Source organism: Sciurus vulgaris (assembly GCF_902686455.1).
Source record: "Sciurus vulgaris genome assembly, chromosome: 1".
Taxonomy (NCBI): Eukaryota; Metazoa; Chordata; class Mammalia; order Rodentia; family Sciuridae; genus Sciurus; species Sciurus vulgaris.
Window position 1 is genome coordinate 5,190,574 of NC_136461.1, and position 17,850 is coordinate 5,208,423.

Here is a 17,850-nt window from a genome sequence, read left to right on the forward strand (position 1 = left end):
GAATCAGACCCATTGCCTTACACATTCAAGGCAAGCACTCTGTCACTGGGCCATAACCGCAGCCCAGCTAGTAGATTTTAAATGTTGTAGAATTTGAGAATACATGAGCCTGAAAGTAATTTGGTGACAGCCACATCTTCACCATGAGGGTCAGTTGTAGACTGTTCTTATTAGATAGTTAAGTGATTAGGTGCATCAAACATGAGATGTGGGGGGTGTTAAAACCTCTATAGGAGCACACTGACTTAATGTCAGATTTCGAAGCCAGTCATTATTGAAGATATTTTAGAAGCTAAGGAGGCTACTTATCACTGATTTTATATAATATAGCTATAATCACAGAAAGATTAGTGCCTAAGAGAAACTTAAGAAGCCTATTAATGCCTCATTTGTTTCTTTGTATTTTCTGTACCTCTACAAAGAGAATTTTAGCTTTATATCTCCTATATTTGGAGTCAAAAGAGTTGCTTTATAAAGTACAGATTTATTCTTGAGTACTCTATTAAAAATCACTTTGGACTTCATTGTAAATGGATTTAAAATTGTTTGACTCAACCTTTACTTGGCATTTTATAGGAGTCCACTAAATGAGGATGTTTTTGCTACAAGAATAAAAAAGACGAACAGTAATGACAAAGACATAACAGAATTACAAGAACAGATTCGTAAACTTCTGTTGCAGGTAAAGTGAAAGATATTGAAAAGCAAACATCACCAAACTTACTAATTGTGTTTCATGTTAGTATTCAGTCTTAGTAAAGTCACTTCCAGAATTGTAAGCAAATAGAAATTTTTACCTCTGTATTTAAGAAGGTTTTGTCTCTAAATTATGTTAATTTTTTTGCTCCTTATTCCATGTGAAACACAGAGGGTCCTTTTGGAAGCGCTCATTGTAAAGCAGCCTACTGAGTCCCAGCAGTGGGCTACAAGCTTTCTCCACGAGACACCACCGTGGGCTCAGCCTCTTGGTTTTGGTGTCATTATTTTTTTTAAATAATTCCAACTTTAAAGGTGAAGGAAAGGGACAGTAAGTTTCAGTATCTTTAGTTACTAGAAGGTCAAAGAAGAAAAAATTGCCCGTTGAGAAGAAATATCAAAGATGGTTTCTACAATCAAGTAAAACTGAGTGTGTCACATAGAATAGCCCAGTGGTTTTCAAAATGTCTTTGATAAAATCTCTAGGATTTGCGAAGTGCCTGCCTGTAAAGTTCTCAAAAAAAGGCATATATTTAGTTTGTTCTGTATATACTAAACTCAGCATGAACTACAGTTTATTTTCATGTTTTGAAAATTAATTATACTATGCATTTAAAAATTTTGCTATTCCAGAAATATCCATTTAGACTAACTAAATGGAAACAAGACTTTGCCCTTGACTGTTAGTAAATGAGAAGGGGAGTGTCTTTCTTGTCAGCATCTGGGTTAGCAGCATCAGCCCAAAAATATCTAATTTAGGACGGGGTTTCTGAAGGTAACGTCTGATGGTATTAGAGGGTCCCAAGTAGACAGCCAGTGCTGAGTCAGGCCTCTTGTCTCAGCCCATCCACTCCAGTGCTTCCAGTGGCTACGGGAGCCGGGGGAGCAGCGGTTCACAGGAGCAGCAGGTCAGCGTGGCGTCTTCCAGCGAGTCGAGCGGGCCTTGTGCGGAGGAAGCACAGAAGGAGCCGGTGCGTGCAGCTGGGGTGCAGCCGTTTGGCGGCACAGGCTCTGGGTGACCTGTCTGTCAGCACTGGGTCTGCACTTGGTGACATCTTAGCCCTCAATTGAAAGAAGACATTTCAATCCATTTTGGTTTGAAAACCTGTAAAAAGAAACCACCACCTTTGGAAAGTGACGTTTGGATTAATTATATGCTTTCTAAAAATTAGCATGCTGTGAACTGAGGCATTTAGGGTTACACTGTGGGGAGCTGAGTTCAAGCCCTGGCTGTGCTTCTCGTGTCTTTAGAGAAACAGAAGTGAAAAGCATCTTGTTTATGTTTATTTTAATGTACATATTTATAATATTTGAATCCTTTGTATCATTCTTTTCCTAAGATGACCTTGAAGCAGGTCTATGCCAGTGTGAACAGAATTAAGAATCTGGGTCAGCAGCTCTATATCGACTCAATGGCCAGATCGTCAGTCAAGCCAGTGATGGGGACGTGCCCAGAGCCATCTGGTGGTGGTGAGTCAGGGTTCCCGGGGCCTCTTCCAGGGTCTGACCTCTTCTGCGAGTGTTGTGTGGGATCCTGAATCGTGAAGCCCTGAGCCATGTGTCTTTCTTAATTTGCCCAAATGACATTAGAAATATTAACAACAGTAATGGTGGCAGCAGATACTACTCTGAAAGCTAAATGGTATTAGAATGTGGTTCTGATGTAGTTTTGTTGAAGAATTAACATTTTTGATGATACCTACAAATTCATAGATTTTCCTATCACCCTATAAACCAAGAGTTGATTTTTGGTGAATGAAAACATTGACTTTTTTCTTAATACATGCTTGTTTTTCTCAAGTGTGAGGTAAGGACTACTCTAAAAGAATTGATTAGTTGTATTAGTGGCATGATTCTGAAAAGTTAACCTAGTTACATTATATAGCAGAGGAAAGTGCTCTAATATAGAAATCAGGTAAGATTGACTTCTTAACTTAGCTAACTTTTCCTTCATTTTTACCCCCTGAATGTTAATGTGATTTTGGCAGTCATGATGGATTTTGGTCACCGCCGTGGTATAAAGGGTCTCTAACATTATCAGCTGTAGGCATTTTACATAGTAGAGGTGACACTTAACTTCCTAAAGCCAGTAATAATACTCAGTCTAATAGCTGTTTCTCAGGACCTGACATGATATATGCCATAAAAAATCACAGTGCTGTGCCATATGTCCCGTCACTGGTAGCCTGCCTTAGTTCTTTTGTGCTGCTACATCGAAGTCCCTGAGACTGAGTTGGAGGTCTTTTAGCTAGCATTTCTAAATATTTTGTTCATTGTCTGTTCTAGTCTGTCCTCACTTCTGCCTTGACCTAGGATCTCATTATTAGTGTCACAGTTCTGTATCCTGAATATCCTGAACTCTATATTTTATCTCATCTCTCAGCAGCCTCCCTTCCCACCTCCTGTGCTGTCCAGTTTCTTCTCAGTGCGTTGGTCTGGTGACATCATCAAAACTGTATTCTCGAAGGCTGTAGACATAAGCAGGCCAGTTTTTCATCATTTACACGCTGTCACGTAAATGACAGGCATGCTCTGTGCTCACACAGCTGCTCTGGAAAAAAAAACCGTTTCTACTTTAGACGTTTCACTGGCTGCACACACCAGGTGTGACTGGGGAGAAGGCGACCTGTCCCCGTTGGTGTAGCTTTGGAGAACAAATGCCTCTTGAGGATCCTGGTTTTATGAACATTCTGAGACCCACTAGTTTAAAAAGCTATAAAAAACCTTTATGCTCTTTATTCAAGTGACACCAGGATGTGATTCAAGAATGTTGCAAGATAAACATTAGAACTTGAATAGAGGACTACAGCAGACCTCACCAGCAAAGGGACAGTGTGCAACAACCCCAGCACACCTGCTGTAGTGTGCTAGAGCTGAAAGGAACTCAGACTATGAGTTTATACTCTTACCTTTCTTACAAGGGCAAATAATGCTTTTAAATAGAATGAGAAGTGAGATTTTAAAAGTCCACATGGGAGGGAGAAGGGCAGCAGATACATAAAGCTCCTTCGTCGGCCACGCATACAGATGTTAACTGCCAGAGCCTGATTGGCACTCCAGAGCTCGCCTGGAGCAGTGCCTGAGAGAGAGCAGAGGACCCACAGGTGAAGCTGGCTTAGAGAATGCTTCCAGTTTCTGCCCAGAGTTATGGGAAGCAGGCTTAGCACTCCAGACTCAGTGGAAAAGACAGCAAGTTCATAACCTTTCTTGACCCCATCAGAGTGCTGTTGTGCCAAGGTTAGAGGACAGCCAACGTACCTAAAACCTAAGGTGAGACCTGTGCTTTCAGGGAGGAATGAGGTACAGGCTCTGGATTAGGTGTACTGGCTTCCACTAGCTTGCCACAGTTGGACCTTCCTGAGGCACAGAGCAAAGGGAAGACCAAAACCTGGAAGTTGAGCAGATATAGAAAAACAAAACAAAGCAAGAATTCTAGCAAACCAGCTGCCACTGGAAGCATCAGGTATAGTTAACATAATCTGAAAGCCATTTATATCCATAAAACCACAGCAAGAGCAAATACGAAATCTGGTCTAAAGTTTAATAAGGTCGATTCAAACACAGGACTCTCAGAAGGAAAGGCCCAGTCTCTCCTGCCCTACACAAGGTGCTTGGTGTTCAGCAAGAAGGTGTGAAGCCTATGGAAAAGCAAGAAGAAATCCTCCGAAGAGACAAAGCAGTCATCAGAACAGGGCTCAGCGTGTGGCCCAGGGTGGACGTGACAGAGAACATAGACTAGTTAGGGCACCACACCTGGGGCGAGCAGACACGTGGGCAGTGAGCAAGCCCAGCAGGGTGGCGTGGAACATCAGGGTCACCCGAGACACTGCGTGTCCCAGTGCCTGCTTCCTGCTGGCTCGCAGTGTAAGAAATACCAAGTGAAGTGACCGAGTAACAAGGGAATGAAGTTAAGTTTTGCATACTCTGGGGGAAGGTACCTGAGATGATGAATGCCTTTCACCCACACATCAGGAAGACTCAATAAACTCCAAGACAGCTGACTTGAGAAATTACTCAGACTGAAACAGAGGCAGAATACAGCATTCTACAGATCTAGGAACAATATAAACTATCTAGCCTAGGCTTAGTTGGAATCCCAGAAGAAATAAAGGCCAAGAATTTTCCACAGACACAAAAAAACATCAAGTAAGATAAAATTTCCTAAACTATCAACCCAGGTTGGGCATGGTGGCACACCCTATAATCCAGTGCTCTGGAGGCCGAGGCAGGAGGATCAAGAGTTCAAGGCCAGGCTCAGCAACATTGAGGTGCTAAATAACTCAGTGAGACCCCATCTCTAAATAAAATACAAAATTGGGCTGGGGAGGTGGCTCAGTGGTTGAGTGACCCTAAGTTCAGTCCCCTGTACCCTGCCCACACCCCCACAAAAAAATAAATAAATAAATAAACCAGCCTCGGTATTTTACATTTAAGCTGCTAAAAACAAAACCAAAGGGAACATCTTGAAGACAGCCAGAACAAAAAGAAAAAAAAAATCACATAGCGTCCAAGGTAAGAATCACAGTGGGCATTCCTCCAGACCAAGCACCCGGAAAGACTACAGGGACACCTTCAAAGGAGAAGGCAGCCACACAGAATCCTGCACCAATGAAAAATCTCTTCCAGAGATGAAAACAACTAAGATCTTCTCAAACAATAATTGTAGGAATTTATTGCTAGCAACTCATGCTGTGAGAAATGCGAAAGGAATTTCTTAAGGCAGCAAGAATACTATACCAGTCCCCAACCCCAAAACATGCACACGTGGGTCTACACCAGGAAGTGAAGAGCACTGAAACAGGATAAAAGAAGATAAAACAAACTTTACTTTTAATTGTTCTAAAAGAAAACTGACCAAAGCAAAAGTCACTCTGCACTGATGGCTTATATGATGCTGCAAAGCTGGGGAAGCCTTAGGGATACGCTGCTGCGGGTTGGATGGGACACTGGACACTGCAGAGCCGATGTGCTCGGAACTTTGTGACAACAGTTAGAAGACACTTTTAAAGAAGTATAAATAAAAAGTCAGTAGAAGAGAGAAGGTGGCATTTAAGAAACAACCCAAAATGAGACAAAAAGGAAAGAAAGAAAACCCTGTGGAATACATAGAAAACAGTGAGCAAGATGGTTTACTGTGATCCAACATCAGGAGTCATGCTAAATACGATCCCAGGATGCCAGTTAAAAGTCAAATTGGGTAAAAAGGTCTAGTTGCATGCTACCTACAAGAACCCGTTCTGAAAGCTGGGTGCAGTGGTGCATGCCTGTAATCTCAGCAACTCAGTAGGCTGAGGCAGGAGGATCACAAATTTGAGCCCAGCCTGGGCAACTTAGTGAGCCCCTGTCTCAAAATAAAAAGGTCTCGGAATGTGGCTCAGTGGTAGAGCATCCCTAAGACATAACCCATGTTGAAAATAAAAATAAGATAAAAACAAATGGTTAGAAAAGATATACATGCTAATGTGAAGAAGAAGAAGAAAAAAAAAAGCAATTTGGAAAACTAATATCATACAAAGTAAACTTGGGGGGAAAACGATTTTTTCCAGGGTTACAGAAAGAGATTGCATAATGATAAAGGATTTGTTGTCCAAGAACGTGGAACAGTCCATGTGCATGTGTTTACACACCTAACACAAGAACTGCAAAACACATGAAGCAAAAACAGTGATAGCTGGGGACTTGAACACACTTCTCTGTGACAAAGGAAGTAGAAAGAAAACAGGTGAATATGTAGAGGATCTGAGCAACACTTTCAGGACCAAACTCATTCACTCTATATGAAACATTCATCAAGATAAACCATACTCTGGGTCCTAATAAAACCTTAACAAGTTTTAAAAAACAGAAATAATCCAAAGTATGTTCTCTGACCATCATGGATTAAACTAGAAGTCAGTAACAAAGGTACCTAGAAAATCCCCAAATGTTTACAAATTTTAAGTGACAGACTTCTAACTAACCCACAGGTCAAAGAAGAAGTCTCAGAGGAAATAATTTGAACTGAAAGAAATGAAAAGACAACATGAAAAGTATCTAATCTATTTAGGCCAATGCTTAATGGAAATTCATAGCATTACATGTTTATGTGGAAAAAAGAAGAATGGCCTCAACTCAGCAACCAAAGCATCTCCTTAAGAAATGAGAAAAATAACAAATTAGATCCAGAATAAGAAAGAAGGAAAGAAATAAATACTATTTAGATGTCAGTGAAATTGGAAACAAAAAAGAGAAAATTAAAGGTTAATAAAAAGTGAATTTTTAGCTTAACAAAAGAATGACAGGTCGTACACATTGGATTTTATCAAAATCTAAAACTCAATTTTGAAAGATACTGATAAGAAAATGAAGAGAAAATATTTTCAAATTACACATACAGTATAGGACTTGTATCTAGAATATATAAATAACTCTCAGAACTCAACAACATGGTGCACGCCCATAAACCCAGTAGCTCAGGAATCTGAGGCAGAAGAATTACAAGTTCAAAGTCAGCCTCAGCAACTTAGCAGGGCTGTGAAATAACTTGACGAGACCCTGTCTCAAAATAAAAACTAAAATGGGCAGGGGATGTGTCTCAATGGTTAACCACCCTGGGTTCAACCCCCAGTACCTGCCTCCTCCAAAGATAGATAGATAGATAGATAGATAGATAGATAGATAGATAGATAGATAGATAGATAGATTGATAGAATGATAGATAGATAGATAGATTAGATAGATAAACTGAACATTTCTCCAAACACATGTATAGACAGTAAATCACATATGAAAGATTCTCAACTCATTTGTCATTAGACCAAAAGAAATTAAAACCACATGAGCTACTACCACACACCTATTAGAATGGATCAATTAAAATGAAAAAAATGTTATAGTGCTAAGTGTTGACAAGGATGCAGAGTAATCAGAACACTCATATTACTGGAAAAAATGTAAAAATCATACAGACACTTGGGAGAAGTTTGACACTGTTCTATGAAGTTAAGCATGTTCTTACCATATAACTTGGCAATTCCATTTTTAGTTCTTTACCCAAGTGAAGTAACCTAAGTTCACACAGAAACATGTACCAGGGTTACTACACTGGGCACCACCCACTTGTCATTCAGTAAATGTTGCTCCCTGTTGAGCAACAAGGTCTTAGGTTGTCTCCTCGTTAGAGATCTTACCCATCTCTGAATACTCCACAGTGCCTCAACAGTTCAGTGGGGAGGGAAACCTCATCAAGAGCCTGTCTTAGGTTGTCCCAGTGCACCTGGGATCTTAGCCGTCATTAGCTCAAGGGGTCTCCGGGGGTTAACCTTGCATTATCATTGTATGCTGCCTCATAACCAGTGGCTAGCTGTTGGTATTGTTCTTGGACATTCATTAATTGTACTGCCTCCCAACATTTCTGTATGAACAGTAGAAGGGAAGTAAGTAAGGGAGCCAGCTATGTAAGCCCATCCAGAAGAAGCTACATTGGAACTCAGTACGCCGTTTTTTCAGATTTTCTTGCAGTTGGTTGATCTTGTTATGGACAATTCTGGACCTGTTGGCATAAAAGCAGCATTCCTCCTGAAGAAACAAGTAAAGCCCTCCTTCCCTGGCAGTTAGTAAATTTAACCCTCTCCCATGTTGTAGGACTACCGCTGCAAGGGAATCTAATTGTGCCTGGAGGTCTAAGATTGCACTAGCCTCTTATTGCATATCATCTATTAATTGTTGTGAAGGTTTATTATATAAGGTAAGAGAGGTGCCTAGTCCGGCAATTTTGGCTCCTGCTTTAGTAGCTACCTTGTTCTTAACATGTTGCTCATAAAGAGGAATCGTGCTCATTTGGATATTGTGAGTATCCATCCTCTGGGGCCGGTGCTCTCTCGTATTGTTGCCTTATCATCATTAGTTGGACTGTGCTTACACGGTCCTTGATAAAAGCTATTAACCTATTTAGAATGCAGGGGCCGAAGGTTAGGAGTAAGAATAAAATAATAAGTGGCCCCAGTAAGGTAGAAATCAGGGTGGTCAACCAAGGGCAGGAATTAAACCATGATTCAAACCAGCCTTGCTGTGCTTCTTGCTCCTTCTTCCGTTTGGCTAGTCCTTCTCTAACTTTAGTCATAGATTCTTTAATTACTCCTGAATGGTCAACATAAAAGCAACATTCTTCACCTAGGGCTACACATGATCCTTCTTGCTGTAGGAAAGTCAAATCTAATCCCCTCCTGTTTTGCATTACTACTTCAGCTAAGGAAGTGAGGGATTCTTGAAGGTGGGAAACGGAATTTTCTAGCTTCTCAATATCTAGAGCAATAGCTGCTCTTAAACCAGAATAATGTTGGTTCTGAGTTATCAAGGAAGCTGTTCCTGTCCCGGCTCCTATGAGTCCCATACCCAGAATCATACTTAGGGTTAGGGCCATAAGAGGTTCCCTCTTGGTGCTAGGGGGGCTCCCTCTTAGTCGTAGATAGAAGTCTTCATCTGAATGATATAATAGCCTGGGAACTAACCTAACAAGCACACAAAAGCCTTGGGAGTTACTGATCGCTTCTGTGTGGGCACATGGTGTGAGTCCTGTAGAACAGGCCCACCAAGTGTCCTGCTGGGGGATTAGATACTGACCTGAGTTGCTCAGTGTCACAGTTTGCTTGCATAAAGACGATGAGATGCAGGGATATGGCCTATACAGAGCCCTTGTCCAGTAACTTTTTTGTAAGGTTAGGGTACCTTTTGATTGCCAGCGACATTCATTAGAGTTGTGGGAAGAGGTATAGTTTCCTAGAGTTGCTATGCCTTCATAATATGGTGGAGCTGTATCATAACGTAGCCAACAGGATTTAGTTATATTGGGATTAGAGCTGTTTAGGACTAAGCAGGATTGTTCTAGAAGAGCTAATAGGGGGTCTTCGAGGGTCCCCGTTGGGAGAGTAGTAAGACTTCAATAGCAAGGTCTTGGCGCTAGGAGATCTGGTTGAGATGTGTTAGGCTTGGTTTTGGGGTACCAGTTTGCTGAATGGATTGTTTGCTTGGATTAAGTACCTGGTTGGGGCCCAATGCTGTTTTGCTCAGGGGTCTCTGGACTAACTTGATTGTGAAGATTAGTCCAGGATTGTACCCATTGCAGTAAAGTCTTAGTCCCCAGGTTTTTCCAGCCTCCCAGTTTGCCTTTTTTCCCGCGGGGGTGAACTTTATGACTAATGGGTTGCAGCGTCCCCCTGGGGTAGCTAATGGGAAGGCAGAATATTCTGATTGGTTTTTGTCATAACATGGCCCACAGTTCACCCTTTTACTGTTCTGTTGGCAATAACCTTGTCCCACTTCTTGCATGTGTCTACCCCTTTCCACTGAGATTAGGTCTCCAGTGATGGGGGGGTCCACGTGATCCACCCAGTAGATTCACAACCCCATGCTTTACAGTAGGTGCTTTCAGGACCTCCGCACTTGGCAATTTGCTTTCTGTCTCTCAAGTGAGTGGGGCAGACATAGAACCCTAGGCTTCTGATATTGCTGCGACCCCCGGGAGTTAAACACCCATAACCCGGGAAGGGTTCCTGATCTGAGGGGTCCCATGTATTCTCCACAAGGTCACACAAGTCCACAAGGAGGTCAGGGAACCAAGTTCCTAGAGGGGCTAAATTTGAGGAGGTGACATTGGCTATTTCGCCGGTTTCCGCGTTGATGACCATCCAGGTTTGGTTCCATGGGAGGTGGGGTTTCCTTGAACTAGTACAGTACTTACAGTTAGGAAGCAAAGGGTGACTAAAGGTCCCATGGAAAGCAGAGGGATTTAGGGTTTAGTGTGGCTTTGATACTTATGGTACAGCTCCGGGTGCTCCAAGAAAGCTTGGATGATGACGGCACTAATGAGCACCTACAGGGAGATGAGCAGTCCGGCGATGACGAGGCAGAGCCCACCAAAGTCCTTGCATACCTGTCAAAGACGAGAGAATACCATCCCTCAAAACGCGGAGCTCCCTGGGTCAGTGTTATTTTGTGAGGGGAGGGCATCATTTGGAGGGGGGTGATATTTAATGTTCTTTGCAGGGACCCAAATGGGCTTGTCCTCACCAATAGGAAATACACATCCGAATCCCCTTCCAACAGTTATGAGAGGGTCAGGACCTCTCCAGGCCCCTGTGAGAGGGTCTTGCCATTGGACTTTGATGTTGTGATATTTTACCGTGGTTGCCCAATGCTTTCGGAAAGGGGAGAGATGATCATTTTTGGAAAAATTTAAAATATTTAGAGTGCATAGTGCCATCCTTCATTGATCATGGGGGATGATACTCCCCCTTTTTGTTTTAATAGCTGGGTCTTTAGGGTTCTGTTTTGTTGTTCGACAATTGCTTGACCAGTGGGATTGTAGGGTATGCCTGTATTATGCTGGATGCTCCAGCGTTCTACAAGTGCAGAGAATGATTTACTGGCGAAGCAAGGGCCATTGTCAGTTTTGAGTTGTTTGGGTAGGCCGAGGACTGCAAAACATTGTAGTAGATGATTGATAGCATGTTTTGTCTTTTCTCCGGCATGAGCTGTGGCCCAGCAGGCATGTGAGAAAGTATCAATGGTTACAAAGATGTATTTGAGCTTTCCAAAAGGAGCATAATGGGTGACATCTGTTTGCCACAGATGATTAGGTGTTAACCCACAGGGATTGATTCCAGCTTCTTGTAAAGGAGGCACTTGTAGAAAAGGCGAATAAGATTTACAGGTCTGGGCGATTTTAGCTTCTTAATGGGGACCTGGGGATACCTGTGGTGTAAGCCCTGCCAATTAACATGGGTAAGCTCATGAAAGGAGGTAGCCTCCTCTTGAAAAGAATAGCTTTGCAGAGAAGATGCTAAGGAGTCAGCAATTGTATTGCCCCGAGATAAAATACCTGGGAGGTGTTGGTGCCCGCATAGGTGCTGCAGAATATAGGTTTAGTCCTTAACTTTAACAGGTTTCTTGCCTGAAGCATTAAAGGGGTGATGGGATTATCAGCAAGTTTAATGTATGACCAGGGGAGGTTAGGGAGCAGATTGGCAGCATAGAGGCTATCAGTGAACAGGTTGAAAGGCTCTTGTATCTCGCTTAAGGCTAGAACGATTCAAAGGCATAGAGCTCTTTGAATATTGCTGAACCTTGGATGTCATGGACTAATGTCCTGGGGGTTCCGTCACCCTGCATAGAAGGTGGAAAAATAACTATTGCTGCTCCTCTCTTTTTCCCCCATCTGAGGACACCGTGAGAAAAGAAGGATTAGCCTCAGGTAAAAACAATCTTGGTATAAAAAGTAATAAATTTTACATATACCCTATTGATAACAGGTCCTATAATAGAATATTAAATGTTAAAAATAAATCCCCAATAAAATTTACTCTCTATAATTACCATTACAGACAAGTTTAGTTTGGAGAATAGCAGCTTGATAAATTCCCTGCTTTAAAACTTGTATACCTGGAAAATATGAACACATTTAATATACAGAGAATGACCATTTCACAATTACCTTGACACTTTTATATTACCCAATTTAGTTTTTTAAAGAAAAATTTAGACTCTAATGTAGTACAATACTCTTAACAGTTGTTTAACCATAATTGTATAAACCTCAATTTTCAAGACTAATTGTCTTAAAGAGTGAAACTTAACAGATATAATGTTAAGAGTAAATTAGTGTCTGTAAGAAATCCTTGTCAATTTAACATATAAATTAAACTTCGGTTTATATCAGTACAGTAGTATTTGACTTTAAGAAAAACCTTAAACAGCTTTAACTGATTGTCTCACATACTTATAACCAACTTAGTTACATGCAAACTTGTTGACATTTGCCCTTTACTTACAGACTTTCTTAGCACTTACTTAGACCCTCATGTATTTCATTATATAAACACTTTCTTATCCAGAAAGATTTTGTTCTTCACTGAGTATAGTTCCATTTTTAGAGCCTTTTATTTTCTTAATGCTCACCCTCTGGGTTGGGGTTTTACCTGTTAGGACATAACTCTTAATAATCTTGTTTTTAGTAATGACACAAAGCAATTTTAAACCCTTTTTAATTTACCAACCTATGAAAACACCAATAATGTTTAAGTATGTTACTCCATGGATTTAAGGACTTAAGAGTACTTAATGTTATTTAACAATTAGCATTTTAACTTTGCAACTTAATTAGATTTCGCTAACAAACACATTTGAGTATTCCCATACATGTTAAATTTACTTATTTTGAAAAAAAAAAGATATCAGACAAGTGTCCTGAACAGTATTTGCCATCTCTTTCCTGTTGAAGAGAAGTCCTAGAAACAGTTGATATTAGACATTGTTTAACATCAACATTTCATTAGTTTGACCACCTAGAGACTCGCAAGTTATTTCTAAAGACATTTCACTTTTATTAGTTTACCCAACTTAAATTGAACCTTTTTAAATCACGTGAATTAAAAATATTTGGATCCATTTTTAAATTTTAATTTTAGGAGGACTCAGTTTTGATACAGACAAAACATGATATCAGACATCACGACATACAAATAACACAGAATCAAAGGCCTTGTAATTTTATAGGTGAATCTCCATTGCAGTGTAACAGATGTTCAAAAACTCTAGTCGAATAAAAAAATAGAACTGATCAAAAAAAAAGTCATGAGCTCAAAAATACAACATTAAAGAAAAACAAAACAAGAATCCTAGAAAATGAGTTAGCTCTGTGTAGCAGCCCAGGAGTTTAAGTCTCAGGTCGCTCCCCTGCTGAGACTGCTGCAGTTTACATTCCAATGCAGGCTTCAGCAAGGCCAGGCAGGGGGAATTGCCTGGATCCTTTTAATCCTTTTTTTCCTGGTTGAGAAATCAGGTTAGGTTTGAATGCAGAAAATCATGAAACATCATTTCCCACTAACATTTTCACAAATTGATCTCTCAGTGGGCCTGGAGGGAACTTTCTCTGTAAGCTTTTTTCCACTCTGTCTATAAATGTGGCTAAATCCTCAGAGGCTTTTTGTGTGATACCTGAGATTGGGGGCTCTGAGGGGCCCTCCTCAAGTTTCTTCCAGGCCACCAAACCTAAAGCGCGTAAGGAGTGGGTATGGCTGCCTGCAGTAGGCCCGTAGAGAATTGATCATTAGACCCTGAGAGCATTCCAAAGGTGATGGGGATAGGTGGATTAGTGGCTTGGTTTCTCTCTGCCTGAGTATGACACTCGTCATTGCAAAAGGCGCACTACTTAATATACATTGGACCTGGAAGAACGGCCTTAGTCAGGTTTCTCCAGTCCTGTGTGGTGCAATTTTGGTGGGCAAGACCTTGAAGCATAGTTTCCCACCCAGGGGAGTTTGGGCCGTCCTCAGTGACGGCATTCTTTATTTCTTTTAAATCTTGAGCCTCCCATGGGTACCAGATAGCAGGCCTATTACCTCCTGGGTTAGCATTCACTGGAAAGAGGTGACATGCTTCAGAGGCAGGGGCAGGGAGTGGCCCTGTGCTCAAGATAAGTTTTGTATCTGGATAAGGTGGAGGAGGGGCTGAAGAAGCCCGGAAAGGGTTAGGAAAGGGAGTGGTCAGACTTGGAATTGGACTGTCCCATATTTTATGGGAGTACACTCACCCACAGTCCGATGACCTGTCAGCGACTTCGTGATCCTCCCACGGGGCACCAGTTGTTGCTCCCTGTCGAGCAACAAGGTCCCACGTATCTCCTCAGGGCCCACCTGAGGAGAATATGGGGCCGAGCAGGATGATGAGTGTCGGCGGCAATGGAAACCCACCAGAGCCGGGAGGTCTGTCAGCGCACGAAGCACAGCAGGAACTCGTTTATTAAGGAAGTTACACAGCTTTTATGTAGGGTGGGGGCTAGGTGGGGACCAGTTAGCTTAAAGGTCAGCAAGGCACAGGGGATTCACGCAGGGGAGAGTCCTATAGGACTAAATGGCAAGCACGAGCTGATCACGTTCACGGAACTGCTGCTGACCAATCCCTGACAGTAGCGGGTGGAGATGAGCAGGCCAGTCAGGGAGTTGCTGGGTAAGAACACATTTTTCAGTTTCCAGGGGAGAGTGGCAGTACAAAGAAGTCCGGGTAAACTGTTGGTGGATCAGGCAGTGCCACATATGAGGAAGCGGTTGCCACGAGGGTGCAGCCACCATTGGGGACGTCCCCTACAAGCAAATGCATGAATGACTGTAATACACGCACACGATGGAATACTACTGCACAGTGAAGAGGCGCGGACCTGGTGTATGCAGCAGCCACGCGGACACTGACGCCGTGGAAGTCCAGGGCCGACCTTCCTACGGAACTCAGGAGGAGGATCATCTGCTTCTGGTGTCCTGGTCACTGAGCATGTACAGTGTGGGTACACCAGACAGTCATGAATCACGTCCCGTGGGAGGGAGCAGGGCAGTCGACTGTATCACACTACTCAGAACAGTGCACACTCAGCTCTGGGGACTCTTATTTCTGGAACTTTCTCAGTTCCTGGAGACTACAGTCAGCTGTGGGAATGGAGATCACAGAAAGTGGAACTGCAGGTAAGGGACACAGGCTAGGAGCAGGGAGGGAGGGGCTGCAGAGGGCAGCTCTGGGAGTCGAGGGACGGAGGCAACCTGTAGGTCACTGGGCAGCTCTACACAGCTCTGGGAGTCCTGAGGGACAGAGGCGTCCTGTAGGTCACTGGGCAGCTCTACACAGCTCTGGGAGTCCTGAGGGACAGAGGCGGCCAGCTGGTCACTGGGCAGCTCTCATCAGTTGGTGAAGACCGATAGAGACCCCACCCAGAATGCAGGGAGAACCCAGGGGTGCTGTGCAGGCTGTGTCCGGATCAACTGTGTTTCAGATGAATGGCATAGCGCACGGAAGGAAGTGGGAAGAAAGGAGCTGGGTATTTTTGGAAAAAACCATTTTACGCGGATTCTCCAGGGCTGAACAGGAAACTCTTGACGTTGCACACGCTGGACTTGGGTTGACTTGTTCCTCATTAGAGCAGTTCTTTTTCAGGGGGTGGTTACCAGGGATTGAACTCAGGGCACTTAACCAGAGCCACATCCCCAGCCCTATTTATATTTTTTACTTTGAGACATGGTCTCACTAAGTTGCGTTAAGGCCTCACTGAGTTGCAGAGGCTGGCTTTGAACTTGCAATCCTCCTGCCTCAGCCTCCTGAGCCACTGGGATTATAGGTGGTGCCACTCTGCCCAGCTACCAGTGCAGTTCTGAAGCTGATTTGTATGTAAACTAGGGTTAAACAGAACGGGTGAAGACGATGTAAATAAGGGTAAGCGTACTCCACCATCATAGGCGTCTCAGGTAGTTGAAAAAGGGTGCTGGAGGCCGCTGTGGTAGTGCCGACCTAGAGACAGGGTCAGGAGAACTCGGGGCATTTTGTCTAATGATGATCAAACAGATGGACAGATAAGCAGCAGTACGCAAGCACGCTCCCCAGTCCTGACTGCTGGGAGGACCCACAAGTAAGGACACACGTGGCACCCAGCTCTTGGTTTCTAAATGTTTTTCTAACAAAAGGAACCAAGGCCAGAAAGTAAGTTTTCAAAATAGAATGAAGAAGAGTGACGTGTCAGAAGGGCACAGAGGACAATTTGAAAGAGCTGCCAGTGGCCCAAACTGGAATATTTGGAGCACAAAGTACATGATGATAGCATTGGATCGTAACCCAGCAAACAAAGCGGAAACCCAAGAGTGCTTGGTGATCGATGACAGGTGAGTAGTGAAGGCTGAGGGCTGCCACAGCCCAGCGGCCGAGACGCAGCCACTGGACTTGGCGTTGAGGTCCTGAAAAGTCAGACGGTGGTGGTCAGCTGCAGAAATGCCAGTGAGGTGTGTTCTACAGTTGATCATTGTTTCTTTGTCACCTTCTGTGTTTTGGGTATTTGCTGATGGCGTGCACAGGTGTGATGGTCAGGTAGGTGGGAACACTGTACTGGCTTTGCAACTCTTAAGTCTAAGGTTACTTCAGAGTCAGAACGAGTGAGGTGCACAGGTGGCCATTTTTTCAGAGTGGCTCTGAAGACAGGGAAGCTGGACAGGGCCTGGCGCAGGTCACCGCTCCTCCTGGAACTCACTTCTGTTCTTGGTTCCCGTGACCCTGTGCTGGGCAGGGGTCTTGTCTCCCTGGCTGTTTTGGTCTCCTTTATGGGCTCATCCTCTATAGCACGTTTACGTCTCAGGTCTCAGGCCTGAGACCTTTTGTCCTCTCTCTGCTCCTGCGCCGTGCCATTTGGTAGCCACCAGCTACAGGTGGCAACTTAAATTCAGACAAATACCGTGAAAATTTGGTTTCCGTCAGTTGCTGTGGCCACGTTTCAGGCGCTGGGTAGCTGCATGTGGTGGTGCTAGTGGCTCCCGTCTTGGACGCACAGACAAGTTCTGCCATAGTCGCACGGGTCCCCAAGCAATGCTGCCCATGAGAAGCACAGTGTCCGGCCGTGCCCGTGTGCGGCGCATGCCCTCGCTGGGCAGTGCAGCGTGCGGGCATCTGACCCCCTGCAAGGTGTCGCCCCCTTGGCATCAGGCAGCTCCTAGTCAGCCTTTCACCTCAGCATTGATGATTCTTGTCTGAAACCTTTTCACCCTCATTTATCAATGGTCTGTGTTACCGTTCTGGTGTAATGTGCTCTGCACCTTATTTCACTTACATCGTTATGTATCATTAATATCTTTCTGTCCTTTTAGATCTGAGCTCATTTTAATAGCTGCACAATATTCTAGGTGCATAATCACGTATGTCATAAAAGTACCATGATTTAGTTTTGCTGACTGTCTTAACTGCATGCTCAGTATTTTAAGTGCACATTCCTTCCATTCTCTTTCAGGTGACAGAAAAACCTCTTCCTTCTCCCAGACACTGAAAAAGAGAAGCATGTACACTGAGTCGGGGGAGGACGTGAGGAAGGCCCTGCACAGCCCATCATATCAGCAGATGAACTGTATCGATAGCGTCATCAGGTGTGAGACAGCTCCAATGACATGGTAGTTTTTTCCAGAAGCATACGTTGTCACTGTGGAGCCTTCACGGAATTTCCAACAGCTGTGCAGTCTTGATTGCATACTCTGAATTAGTAGGTATTTATAGGGTGCCCAGTGCATGCAGTTCACGGTGGGCTGCATTGTCACGGAGTGTGCGTCGGGAGACTCATTCCTCCCCTGGGGATCCGTGAGATGGCAGGGAGATGAGCCTGAG

At 43.5% G+C, this 17,850-nt stretch overlaps 1 protein-coding gene across 3 annotated transcripts in view; it reads left to right on the forward strand.

Annotated features, from left to right (window-relative positions):
- PER3 (period circadian regulator 3) overlaps nucleotides 1-17,850 on the forward strand; it is a 49,806-nt gene that overhangs the window by 18,773 nt on the left and 13,183 nt on the right. For all 3 annotated transcript variants that reach the window (XM_079133819.1, XM_079133818.1, XM_079133820.1), the window contains 4 exons: nucleotides 577-682; nucleotides 1,539-1,667; nucleotides 2,037-2,166; nucleotides 17,483-17,615. In XM_079133819.1, coding sequence (XP_078989945.1) covers nucleotides 577-682; nucleotides 1,539-1,667; nucleotides 2,037-2,166; nucleotides 17,483-17,615 — 498 coding nt within the window. The remainder of the gene's footprint in view (nucleotides 1-576; nucleotides 683-1,538; nucleotides 1,668-2,036; nucleotides 2,167-17,482; nucleotides 17,616-17,850) is intronic.